The sequence below is a fragment of the Oncorhynchus nerka genome, linkage group LG15, assembly GCF_034236695.1.
Source record: "Oncorhynchus nerka isolate Pitt River linkage group LG15, Oner_Uvic_2.0, whole genome shotgun sequence".
Taxonomy (NCBI): domain Eukaryota; kingdom Metazoa; phylum Chordata; class Actinopteri; order Salmoniformes; family Salmonidae; genus Oncorhynchus; species Oncorhynchus nerka.
The window spans coordinates 52,586,430-52,600,253 of record NC_088410.1 but is presented as its reverse complement, the minus strand read 5'-3'; the positions used below and the strand labels follow the sequence as shown (position 1 = coordinate 52,600,253).

At 46.3% G+C, this 13,824-nt stretch overlaps 1 protein-coding gene across 2 annotated transcripts in view; it reads left to right on the top strand.

Moving 5' to 3' along the window:
* rbl1 (retinoblastoma-like 1 (p107)) overlaps positions 1-13,824 on the top strand; it is a 58,520-nt gene that overhangs the window by 29,659 nt on the left and 15,037 nt on the right. For both annotated transcript variants that reach the window (XM_065001676.1, XM_065001675.1), the window contains exons 6-16: positions 3,150-3,307; positions 3,735-3,799; positions 3,928-4,114; positions 5,530-5,696; positions 6,106-6,218; positions 6,573-6,676; positions 6,922-7,059; positions 8,705-8,869; positions 9,265-9,397; positions 9,919-10,143; positions 12,089-12,279. In XM_065001676.1, coding sequence (XP_064857748.1) covers positions 3,150-3,307; positions 3,735-3,799; positions 3,928-4,114; positions 5,530-5,696; positions 6,106-6,218; positions 6,573-6,676; positions 6,922-7,059; positions 8,705-8,869; positions 9,265-9,397; positions 9,919-10,143; positions 12,089-12,279 — 1,646 coding nt within the window. The remainder of the gene's footprint in view (positions 1-3,149; positions 3,308-3,734; positions 3,800-3,927; positions 4,115-5,529; positions 5,697-6,105; positions 6,219-6,572; positions 6,677-6,921; positions 7,060-8,704; positions 8,870-9,264; positions 9,398-9,918; positions 10,144-12,088; positions 12,280-13,824) is intronic.

The following is a 13,824-nucleotide window of genomic DNA, read 5'->3' as shown; positions in this document are numbered from 1 at the left end:
GTAAATCTGCTATGACTACAAGGTCCGATAGGAATTCAGGGAACTCTGGGAACGCTGTATATGGCCCAGGAGGCCTGTAAACAGTAGCTATAAAAAGTGATTGAGTAGGCTGCATAGATTTCATGACTAGAAGCTCAAAAGACGAAAACGTCTTTTTTTTTTTGTAAATTGAAATTTGCTATCGTAAATGTTAGCAACACCTCCACCTTTGCGGGATGCACGGGGGATATGGTCACTAGTGTAGCCAGGTGGTGAGGCCTCATTTAACACAGTAAATTCATCAGGCTTAAGCCATGTTTCAGTCAGGCCAATCACATCAAGATTATGATCAGTGATTAGTTCATTGACTATAATTGCCTCTGAAGTAAGGGATCTAACATTAAGTTGCCCTATTTTGAGATGTGGGGTATCATGATCTCTTTCAATAATGACAGGAATGGAGGTGGTCTTTATCCTAGTGAGATTGCTAAGGCGAACACCGCCATGTTTAGTTTTGCCCAACCTAGGTCGAGGCACAGACACGGTCTCAATGGTGATAGCTGAGCTGACTACACTGACTGTGCTAGTGGCAGACTCCACTATGCTGGCAGGCTGGCTAACAGCCCGCTGCTGGCCTGCACCCTATTTCATTGTGGAGCTAGAGGAGTTAGAGCCCTGTCTATGTTGGTAGATAAGATGAGAGCACCCCTCCAGCTAGGATGGAGTCTGTCAGTCCTCAGCAGGTCAGGCTTGGTCCTGTTTGTGGGTGAGTCCCAGAAAGAGGGCCAATTATCTACAAATTCTATCTTTTGGGAGGGGCAGAAAACAGTTATCAACCAGCGATTGAGTTGTGAGACTGCTGTAGAGCTCATCACTCCCCCTAACTGGGAGGGGGCCAGAGACAATTACTCGATGCCGACACATCTTTCTAGCTGATTTACACGCAGAAGCTATGTTGCGCTTGGTGATCTCTGACTGTTTCATCCTAACATCGTTGGTGCCGACGTGGATAACAATATCTCTATACTCTCTACACTCGCCAGTTTTAGCTTTAGCCAGCACCATCTTCAGATTAGCCTTAACGTCGGTAGCCCTGCCCCCTGGTAAACAGTGTATGATCGCTGGATGATTCGTTTTAAGTCTAATACTGCGGGTAATGGAGTCGCCAATGACTAGAGTTTTCAATTTGTCAGAGCTAATGGTGGGAAGCTTCGGACCCCGTAACGAGAGGAGTAGAGACCAGAGAAGACTCGGCCTCTGACTCCGACTCGCTGCTTAATGGGGAAAACCGGTTGAAAGTTTCTGTCGGTTGAATGAGCGACACCGGTTGAGTGTTCCTACAGCATTTCCTTCCAGAAACCGTGAGAAAGTTGTCCGGCTGCGGGGACTGTGCCAGGGGATTTATACTACATTTACTTACTGGTGGCACAGACGCTGTTTCATCCTTTCCTACACTGAAATTACCCTTGCCTAATGATTGCGTCTGAAGCTGGGCTTGTAGCACAGCTATCCTCGCCGTAAGGCGAGTACAGCGACTGCAATTAGAAGGCATCATGTTAATGTTACTACTTAGCTTCGGCTGTTGGAGGTCCTGACGAATCGTGTCCAGATAAAGCGTCCGGAGTGAAAAAGTTGAGGGGAAAAAAATTATATATATAAACGGTAATTAAAAAGTTAAGTAGAAACCGTAAAGTTGTCAGGTAGTAAAATCGGTTGGCAACAAAACGCACAGCAACTCGAAAACAAGTCTGCAAGTTGTGACCGGAAATGATCAATACTTAATCAGTTGATGAACCAAATATCATCAATATACACAATTGACAAAGTTACTTACCAATGGCCAAGTGCAGACGAAGTCCAAAACATTGCAGTCTGGTCCAGTTGTTGATTTGAGCGGCCTTCACCACGTTCGCACCACTATCCATTGTAATGTAGACCTGTCTGTCTTGACTGAGTTCCCAGGAGACGAGAGTGTCAATGAGCACCTCTGCTATATCTTCACCCATGTGGTCATCGGGAAAGTATGATGTTTAAAGGCATTTCGAAAGATTCCACTCTGTCAATATAGTGGATAGTGAGGCTAATATAAGGCTCTGACGTGTGACTAGACCACAGATATGTAGTAGTAGCAAAATGCGTAAAATCTTTAAGCAGTTCCTAAACTTTTTCCCTACAGTCGGCGTAGAGTTTAGGCAGTGCGATGTGAGAGAGATGTTTGCGGCCAGAGAGAACGTACCTGGGGTCAATTAAATTGATAAGCCTCTTGAAACCTTCCTTTTCGGCTATGCTAATTGGTAGCATGTCCTTGGCAATGCAATGCATAATAGCATTTGTGATGTCTTTTCGATGTTTGCTCGTAGGGCATAAACGCTGTCAGTGTTGACTGCTTTGGGCGAACATCCCTAGATTGGCTGGTGCTTGAGGGGCGTTTATCAATACCGTGGCACAAACTTTCAGCATGTTCCAAAGAGTGATTTTGCTTCAGATGGTGAACAAGGTTTGTCGTATTACCAGACTTGGTAGCCACTTGTCTACGGCACAAGTCACACCAAACATTGCTCTGCTCTTTGTCGGACTTCAAAAAACCAAACCACCTACAAATAACAAACAGTTGAACCCTTTCTATCAATAATTTCTGAGTTGGAAGCTGCTCCTACTCCATGGCTATCACTGCCACTGTTTTCGCCTACATCACTAATTTTTCAAGGTGCTAAGTGGTTTTTAGTGTGCCTATACCTCTCCACGTGCATATTGTCACTTCTCTGCACGTTCCTGCTGCGTCAGAGAGAAAATGGACTGCTGTACCTAATTATTCTTTATCGACAATATTGAAAATTAATCTGAACTTTTTTATATCGTTATTGAGGGAAGTAATTACCTCAATAATTGTTGATATTGATTTATCACCCAGCCCTATGTAAGTAATTTGCAACCAATAACAAAACACAGCCACATTAGAAAAGGTAATAAATAAAATGAAGCGAGCTGATGACACTTATTTGACTTACTCATTGGGACTTAAATTATGAAAAATAGCATTATACTTTTGAATATGAGATAAATGGAGAAAGGGGCAGATTACTCAGTGGTTATGCGTCAATAACATACTGAAGAGTGGAGATAAACAAAATGTAAAAATGTTCTTTGTCCTTGGCTTCCTTTGTCCTCAGGCATGCCCAGCATCTTCAGGTTGGAAAACAACACCCCGGACGAGCCGCCATGTGTCATCGATCGGCTGTGTGAGCTACACGACGGATTGGTGGTGGAGGCCAAGGGCATCAAGGAGCACTACTTCAAGCCCTACATTAAAAGGCTCTTTGAGCGGCAGGTGAGACCCCTCATTAAAACAATGACAACCTGCTATCTGGAGGAGTACTGTGGTGGGTTAAAACGACCATGCCCCCCACACACAAAAGCTCAGTAATGTACACATTCCATAATCCAACCACAAACCCCTACACATAAAATGTTCAGACACATGCCTCCCCCCACCAGCCAAGGTCATTTCTTTTCTTCTGTCAGTCATTCTGTGGGAGGATTCCCCCATCCACAGCACATAAATACAGATGCCGGCATAATTAATTTTGAATATAGTAAATCCTGTGGGAGATGGTAACTGGAACATCTTTTTGTCTGGACTAGAATCAAATGATCCTTGAAAATATGGGAAAGTGCATCAGTCTCGTTTGATCCCTGCGAGGGAACTGTTAAGCCCCCAGGGCCCAGTGTGTTGACTCATTCATTGTCTTCTCCAGATACTTAAAGGGAATGAGGAGCTGCTCACTGATCTTCTGGACACACCAAATTTCATAGATAACAAGTAAGTTTGTTATTGTATCCTAATCTGTCATTTGTAGAGGTGCCTAGAATGTTTTCAATCTCGGTCACGTTTGAAGCTTCTTGTGTTTAACATTGCTTATGGTCTGATAACGTGTGTGTGCCACCCAGTAAAGCGATAAACCGGGAGTATGAGGAGTATGTGCTGACTGTGGGGGACTTTGACGAGAGGGTGTTCCTGGGGGCGGATGCCGATGAGGAAATCGGGACACCCAGGAAGGCTGCACCAGAACCCCGGGCCTGCCAGCTGTCAGCCCGCATGCAGGTGGAGAGCAACCTGCAACAGCACTTTGAGAAGGTAGATAGCTGAAGCCAGTTAAATTCCTAAACATATAGCTGAAAATCAACAGGGATGAGGCTCATTTATGGCACCATCTCCGCAAACTAACTGAACAGATGTTTTTTCCTGATTATTCATAAAATATAGATTTTTCTAATTAAATTGCCCACATACTGCAAAAAAAAAATGCCCTCTGTCTTGTCTGTGTTCGCCACATCTTTGCTAATGTCATCTCGCTAAATAATGTTGTGAATAAAATGTGAAAGATTGAGTCCACTCTCCCATTTTCAGTAACAAATCAAAATCCTTTAAAACCTGTTTGGGATAGGCGTGCCACTAGCGGGACACCTCAACAACATCCGTTGAAATGGCAGAGCACCAAATTCAAATTAAATTACTATAAATATGAAACTTTCATGAAATCACAAGTGTAATACATCAAAATAAGCTTAACTTGTTGTTAATCCAGCCGCCGTGTTAGATTTCAAAAAGGCTTTATGGCGAAAGCAAACCATGTGATTATCCGAGGACAGCGCCCAGCACACACACATGCATAACAAATCATTTTCAACCAGGGAGTTGCGACACGAACGTCAGAAATAGCGATATAATATATGCGTTACCTTTGAAGATCTTCTTCTGTTGGCACTCCAAAAGGTCCCAGTTACGTTACAAATGGTCCTTTTGTTCGATAGTCCTTCTTTATATCCATAAAAACTCAGTTTAGCTGGCACGCTTCAGTCAATATTCCACTCTGTTTCCCTCCTTCAAAATGCATACAAAATGAATCCCAAACATTAACAATAAAATTATCCAAACAAGTCCATCAACGTTTATAATCAAACCTTAGGTACCCTAATAAGCAAATAAACGATACAATTTAAGACGGAGAATCGTTATTGTCTTTACCAGATATAAACAAAAAGAACACGCTCTCTCAGCCATGCGCTTGGAAACATTTGGAAACACTACAGCCAAAATGGGAGACACTTAAAAAAAAAAATACAACTTCTACCTAATTTTTCTAAAAACCAGCCTGAAACTCTTTCTAAAGACTTGACATCTAGTGGAAGCCCTAGGAACTGCAATCGGAGACGATTTCGCCCTATTATAAAAGTGCCAGCCAAATGAAATCAGTGGTATTTCTTTTTAATGGGTTGTCCTCTGGTTTTTGCTTCTGTTATACTCAGACATTATTCTAACAGTTTTAGAAATTCTAGAGTGATTTCTATCCAAATCTTACAATTTATATGCATATCCCAGCTTCTGGGCCTGAGTAGCAGGCAGTTTCCTTTGGGCACGCTTTTCATCCGGACCTCAAAATACCGCCCCCTATCCCAAACAAGTTTTAAGGGGCTTAAACAGAGATCACGTGACTCCTATGACTTTGATAGGAAATAAAACCTTGTTCTGTCGTGTGTGTGTGTGTGCAGAAGCGCACCCTGGCCCCCTCCACTCCTCTGACAGGCAGGCGTTACCTGAAGGAGAAGGAGCTACTGGTGACCCCTGTGTCCTCGGCCACGCAAAGCGTCAGCCGACTCCAGAGCATGGTCTCGGGCCTGCGTAGCGCCCCCAGCGAGGCCCTGATGCAGATATTCAAGTAAGCTCACATCCACTGCCTCAAATGTCCATTAGTTTATAGGGACATTTTCATGGACCCAGATCTGAGATGAAGCCTCTTCCTGGATTGAAAATGGAGAATCTATGGAGAATCTCCATTTGAAAGTGTGTTTTAGTCCAGGACTGGGTTTATAACAAGGGTCGGGGAAACCGTCGCTACATGTTAAATAGTTTTGTGTAAACTAGGCATGTTAATCTGGTTTTGGGTCAATTACAATTCAGGAAGTAAACGAAAATTTAAATTTTCCCATTGAAATGTAATTGCCCCCAACTGTGATTTGGTTGATAAATCAAGTCCCATGGAGAGGAGAAACAGAGGCCACTGTGACTTGAATTGGAAGGTATGTGGTGTTCAACTGTTTTGGCCCTGTGACTTTTTCCACCTGTAGGTCATGTTCGCGGGACCCCATCGTAGCCATTCTGAGCAGAGTGAAAACCCTGGGCGAGACGTTCAAGCAACATTACACAAAGGACTCAGAGGAGCTGCCTGGATCACACATGGGTGAGATACCAGACACACATGCAGATGGAATACATTGAGCATGCAGAAATAGGGGTTAAATATGCTTGGAGACGGGGTACATCACAAATGTCAAAAAGTAAACATTGGTACACAAAGTGGACTTAGTACGCAACTGCTCAAACACTCTTTTGCTATTTACCTTAAGTGTTCTGTCAAACATGCCTCAAAATTACAAGGTGTCTCCATCTACTGTGCATGTTCCGCTTTCCATGCATATTACTTCTATGTTTGATCAGGCAAAAAGCAGACACAAGACCACTATTGAATTACGATAATGGGTCAATGAAAGCTTGCATGCTCTTCTTAATGCCATTTCTTGGCCCCTTTGTTCAGATTTTGCTGAGAACAGGATGAAGCTGGCTGAAATCCTCTATTACAAGATCCTTGAGAACGTCATGGCCCAAGAGACAAGGAGGCTACACGGCAAAGACATGGCTGTAAGTTACACCTGGGTCGTGTTCATTAGGGTACACAGTATATGAAATGACAACTGAAAAAGTGTTTATTGGACGAGTTCAGATAGTGCCTCTCTGTTTCAGACCGCTTTCTTCTGTTTCGTGCTATGGCACACATCTATATGGTAACTAACGCTTACAGATATGAAGAATAGCAAAGCTAATGTGTGATGGTGCATTGCATCAGACTGTTGGACATTCAGTGTGCCAATGACTGAAAATTCTAGGTGCTGCTGGAGCAGGACATCTTCCACTGCTCTCTGATGGCCTGCTGTCTGGAGGTGGTGCTGTTTGCCTACAGCTCCCAGCGCACCTTCCCCTGGATCATCAGCATCTTCAAACTACGACCGTTCTACTTCTTCAAGGTAAGTTGCCCGCCGCCTAGCTGCACTCGCACGCAAACACTCAATCACAGTAGATTCTAATCAACCCCCCCTTTCTATTCTGCCGCTACTCTGTTATTATCTATCCATAGTCACTTTAACAAAAGTCCCTGCTCATCTGCGTGAACGTGCCTTAGGCATGCTGCATGAGAACTGCAGATGTGGCCAGGGCAAGAAATTGCAGTGTAGGTACTGTGAGACACCGAAGACAGAGCTACAGGGAGACAAGATGGACAGCTGATCGTCCTCGCAGTGGCAAACCACGTGTAACAACACCTGCACAGGATCGGTAGATCCGAACATCACACCTGCGGAGCAGGTACAGGATGGCAACAACAACTGCCCGAGTTAGACCAGGAACGCACAATCCCTCCATCAGTGCTCAGACTGTCCACAGGTCCCCACCAGACATCACCGGCAAGAACGTCGCCTATGAGCACAAACCCACCGTCGCTGGACCAGACAGGACTGGAAAAAAGACTCACTGACGAGTCGCGCTTTTGTCTCATCAGGGGTGATGGTCGGATTCGCGTTCATCGTCGAAGGAATGATCGTTACACCGAGGCCTGTACTCTGGAGCGGGATCGATTTGGAGGTGGGTCCGTCATGGTCTGGGGCAGTGTGTCACAGCATCATCGGACTGAGCTTGTTGTCATTGCAGGAAATCTCATCACTGTGCGTTACAGGGAAGACATCCTCATGTGGTACCCTTCCTGCAGGCTTATCTGACATGACCCTCCAGCATGACAATGCCACCAGCCATATTGCTCGTTCTGTGTGTGATTTTCTGCAAGACAGGAATGTCAGTGTTCTGCCATGGCCAGCGAAGAGCCCGGATCTCATTCCCATTGAGCACGTCCAGCAGGTATATTTCCCTGGTCGTCCCCGCCTTTCCTTCCAGTTCTCTGCTGCCAATGACTGGAACAAATTGCTAAAATCACAAAGCTGGACACAAATCTCCCTCTCTAACTTTAAGCATCAGCTGTCAGAGCAACTTACCGATCACTGTACCTGTACACAGCCCATCTGTAAATAGCACACTCAACTGTTAACTCGAAATGACACAACGACAAGGTTCCAGTTTAACACATTTTACTATACCGTATGAACACCCTCAAAGGTCGCCATTATTCTCAAGGCTAGGTCCATCAACCACCAGACTTCATGCGCACTCTTGACTGAGTGATAGCCCCATAATAACATAAATATTGGGATACTTAAAACATGAACTTAACAATAACTACCTCATCCCCATATTGTTATTTATCTTCTTGCTTTTTTGCACCCCAGTATCTCTACTTGCACATCATCATCTGCACATCTATCACTCCAGTGTTAATACAAAATTCTAATTATTTCGCCTCTATGGCCTATTTATTGCCTTACCTCCCTAATCTTCTACATTTGCACACACTGTACATAGATTTTTCTATTGTGTTATTGACTGTACGTTTGTATGTAACTGTTTTTTTTGTCGCTTTGCTTTATCTTGGCCAGGTCGCAGTTATAAATGAGAACTTGTTCTCAACCGGCCTACCTGGTGAAATAAAGGTGAAATAAAAATGTCTACTGGTACACACACACACACTATCTGATGTCAACCTACGCTGAAAATGTGCACATGCAGGTGATTGAGGTGTTCATCCGCTCGGAAGAGGGTCTGTCCCGGGACATGGTGAAGCACCTGAACTCTATCGAAGAGCAGGTGCTGGAGTGCCGGGCCTGGACAGCAGACTCTGTGCTGTGGGAGGCCCTGGAGCAGGCTCACAACAAGGTCCCCACCGTGGAGGAGGTGAGCACCCAAGAAACACTACAACTACAATGCACAGCCCATGGGGGATCTACTGTACATCAGAAAACTTTTTTTTTTTTTACTGTTGTGTTATCGTGGTGAATAAGTTATAATATAAGATGCATGAATTGAACTTTTGGAATGTGGTGAGCTAGATCCTGGCTCTGTCTTTAACTGACAAATAATTTATGTGGTTAACTGTGCCTAGTGCATTTTGATTTGCCACTTAAACCCTACAAATTACAATAATGCAAGCCATATAATAGTAGAAGTACATGATCCTAGGTAACATGGACCAAATGGAATTCTCATAAGGCCAGGTGTCAGTTAACCATTTACAAATATATCTACTCTTAACTATTCCTAACTGATCTTCCTCCCCCTATCATATCCAGGTGAACTTCCCCAGTAGTTTTGACACGGGGAACAGCAGTGCTGGTCCCTCCCACCTCCCTCTGGTGGCCCTCTCCCCCATCATCCACCCTCGCATCCGTGAGTTTAGGACGGGCCTGAGCAGCGCACGCAAAGGTAGGCCACCTTGAGGTGTTAGAGCCTCTATCTCAATTAGTCTTTCCACGATTCCTCGCATTGTATCTCCTTCCCACCTCAACCGCATTGGAGGAGAAGTTACAAGGACCTTCTCAAATCTGCTTCAGAAAGAGGCAGGTAGAAGGGATGTGAGGAATTGAGAAAATCTGAATTGAGAAAGAGCCAATATGTCAGCATTTCTTATTTTTCTCCTTTTGGTGTATGTCAGTATTTTATGTCCGTGTGTCATTCAGCCACTAGAGGGAGGTTGTATCATAATCTTCGGGTTCACATGGAGTGGTGTGACTTTAATGTCCCTTTTGATAACAGTAGACTGTACATCCATATTGTCCTATAACAATATGGATGTACAATAACATGAAAGCTCTATTGAATTCTGTGCCAGTCTGTGTTACGATGAAATAAAGCCACGTAATTTTCTACTCAGGCTTATGCTAAGTTCCCCAGGAAAATGAATGCTCTTTTAAGTCTAACAAAACTGCACCTCTTCCTTTTCCCAGACATTCCTCCATCGCCCTTATCCGTCCACGACCGTTACAGCTCCCCGGCGGCGGGCAGTGCCAAGCGGCGTCTGTTTGGGGACGACAGCAGCAGCCAGGCCCAGCAGTCTCCGTCCCTTGCCAAGAGGCTTATGTTCACACCCGGCGGGACGCTGAAGATCGACACTCCCACCATACTCAATATGACCACAGCCAACGGCCAGCAGCTCAGCATCCCACTGCAAGGTACACCTGCGATAACACTCATCACACGCTGTGGTATTTATACACATTTTTGGTCAGTTAAATTAATGATTTATATGGATCAATCCATTTGAATTCAATCACTTTTTGATAGCACCCCTTTTGATTTGAACGGAACCTTCCATACATATTTACCCATTGTAGAAGTGCTCAGAAAGTTACTTTTTGGACCTGAATGCCAAAACATTTAACAGATAAAGGTGCTTAGAGTTGACCCATTTTGCATACCATGAGATATCCATGTCTTAATCACTGGAAAAGATCAACATAATTTAAAAGCTTACAAACAGGGTTGTCAAACTATTTTATCACTTCTGGGGGGGAAATTATTTTTTTATAAAAAAACATACTATTATCCTCAATTACTATTGTAGTTTAGACCATATTTTACATCTAAGGTAGGGATTGGCAGCTAGTGTTGCTTTTTGTAGTCCCCCGGATCAAACGTTGTCAAGAGGGTGGCTTCTGAAATGTTTTGCTCGCAATTTCACTTAGGGCCCCCAAAAGGCTAGGGCCAGATCAGACTGTTGGTATGGATGTAGGAACCGTCTATGACTACAGCCACCCTAGTCATAGACTGTTCTCTCTGCTACTGCACAGAAAGCGGTTCCGGATCGTAAAGTCTAGGTCTAAGAGGCTTTTAAACAGCTTCTACCCCCAAGCCATAACACTCCTGAACATGTAATCAAATGGCTACCCATTTGCATTATTCATTTGCTGCTGCTTTTCTGTTTATTATCTATGCATAGTCACTTTAATAATTCTACCTACATGTACATATTACCTCAACTAACCGGCACATTGACTCTGTACTGGTACCCCCCTATATATAGCCTCACTATTGTTATTTTACTGCTGCTCTTTAATTATTTGTTTTTTCTTTGGTTAAGGGCTTGTAGCATTTCTCTGTATTCTGTGCATGTGACAAATCCCGTTTTATTTCAGGTAAGCAGACCCGTGAGCCACTGCGGCCCCTCAGGATGAGTTCAGATTTTTGTGTGGCGCACATCCCTGATCTAAAGTTTTTGTGTTGTGCTAGCCATCGGTTGAGCCACAACATGCTCTTGAATACAGGCTGGTTGTCAGGTTTTGGCTTGTAAATGTACTTTTAAATGGTACCACAAAGAGAATGTTGAGTTGAGTGGGAATATCTTTTTTGGGGGGCTTTATTATACTGTCAATCCTCCATAGGAAACCTATTGAAATATAGATAATATAATAGACATGACAATTTTAAGTTAGCAGTGGGTGGACCGGCAGTCATCTTTGTCGTTGTAATTAGAAGTAAAAAATAAATTCAATTTTACATTTCAATGGTGTATGATGGTGTAAGCATTCAGAGTGTAACGAGTACTTTTGGGTGTTAGGGAAAATGTATGGGGTAAAAAGTACATTTATTTTCTTTAGGAATGTAGTGAAACAAAAGTAAATTGTCAAAAAATATAAATAGTGAAATACATATAGGTCAAGAGAAAATTGCCTAATTAATGGAGAAGAAAAGCATCTACTCAACAATGGTATTATTTTCAGGTAACTGCAACTATTGACTTTTTTCACAACTGCAACCAATTTGTCACCAAAACATTGACAACAGACATATTGACATGGTAAAATAAGTGTGTAAAATATCAAATCTATTTAATGCTGACACCCTCATATTAATCACCAATGGTGTTCACTAAGTTGATGGTTTATATTTAGTCCACACAGAGGGACAGAGAGCATTACAGACCCCTGTGATAAGTACACAAAAAGGCCACTAAATTCTGGTAGTTTACTGCTGAAATCAGTTTCCTGTAATTTACCCTCCCTTTACAACTCTATGCGTAACACACTTTTGGTAAATTTATTGATATGAAATTGTGCAACGCCTCAACAAGCCAATCGCCCCCCTGTTCTGAGTACAATGTGCCTATGTGATCCCCAGGTATAAAGAATGATCTGGGAGGCATCACGCTCATCCAGGTACAGACCAGAGGGGAGCCCGGCAGTCCCATTACAGCCCAGGTCCTCTTGACAGCCTCCCCCAGCCGGCCCATCCCGGCACCCCAGGCCCAGCCAGACCCCCAACAGAGCCGGCCCCGACGCACCGGCTCCTTGGCCCTCTTCTTCAGGAAGGTGAAATAGGACACACAGGCTGCGTCACAAAGGCACCCTATCCCCTATATCAGTGGTTCGCAAACCTGTCCTTGGGTTCCCCCAGCCGTTCCACGTATCTATCCCAGAGAACAGCACACAGTCATTATCCTCAGGGGGCCTTTATTTTTACATGCAACACAAATTATGAATAATGGTGTACGTAGTACTAGCCGCTACAAATAACTCAAATGTTTCACTCTTGGAGCGTTGAAAATCTTCAGCCAGCTGAGACACATTCCCTCTCGCCCGCCTCACACTCGCCCCCTCGCTCTCGCCCACCCCCACTCTCTGTCTCTCCCCTCCCGCTCTCTCGCCCCCTCCCGCTCGCCCGCTCTCTCTCTCTCGCCCCCTCCCGCTCTCTCTCTCGCCCGCTCTCTCTCTCTCGCCCGCTCTCTCTCTCTCGCCCCCTCCGCTCTCTCTCTCTCGCCCCTCCGCTCTCTCTCTCTCGCTCTCTCTCTCTCTCGCCCCCTCCGCTCTCTCTCTCCTCTCTCTCTCTCGCCCCCTCCCGCTCTCTCTCTCTCGCCCCTCCCGCTCTCTCTCTCTCTCTCCCCCTCCCGCTCTCTCTCGCCCCCTCCCGCTCTCTCTCTCTCTCGCCCCCTCCCGCTCTCTCTCTCTCTCGCCCCCTCCCCTCCCGCTCTCTCTCTCTCGCCCCCTCCCGCTCTCTCTCTCTCGCCCCCTCCCCGCTCTCTCTCTCTCGCCCCCTCCCTCTCTCTCTCTCTCCCGCTCTCTCTCGCCCCCTCCGCTCCGCCCCCTCTCTCTCTCTCGCCCCTCCCGCTCTCTCTCTCCTCCCCCCCTCCCCCTCTCTCTCTCTCGCCCCCTCCCGCTCTCTCTCTCTCGCCCCCTCCCGCTCTCTCTCTCTCGCCCCCTCCCGCTCTCTCTCTCTCGCCCCCTCCCGCTCTCTCTCTCTCGCCCCCTCCCGCTCTCTCTCTCTCCCGCTCTCTCTCCCCTCCCTCTCTCTCGCCCCCTCCCCCCTCTCGCTCCCCTCTCTCTCTCTCTCGCCCCCTCCCGCTCTCTCTCTCTCTCCCGCCCCCTCCCCCCTCCCGCTCTCTCTCTCTCGCCCCCTCCCGCTCTCTCTCTCTCCCCCCTCCCGCTCTCTCTCTCTCGCCCCCTCCCGCTCTCTCTCTCTCGCCCCCCTTCGCTGTCTTTCTCGCCCCCTCCCGCTCTCTCTCTCTCGCCCCTCCCGCTCTCTCTCTCTCTCCCCCTCCCGCTCTCTCTCTCTCGCCCCTCCCGCTCTCTCTCTCTCCCGCCCCCTCCCGCTCTCTCTCTCTCGCCCCTCCCGCTCTCTCTCGCCCCCTCCCGCTCTCTCTCGCCCCCTCCGCTCTCTCTCTCTCGCCCCCTCCCGCTCTCTCTCGCCCCCTCCCGCTCTCTCTCTCTCCCCCTCCCGCTCTCTCTCGCCCCCTCCCGCTCTCTCTCGCCCCCTCCCGCTCTCTCTCGCCCCCTCCCCGCTCTCTCTCTCTCCCGCCCCTCTCCCGCTCTCTCTCTCGCCCCCTCCCGCTCTCTCTCGCTCTCTCTCTCTCTCTCTCT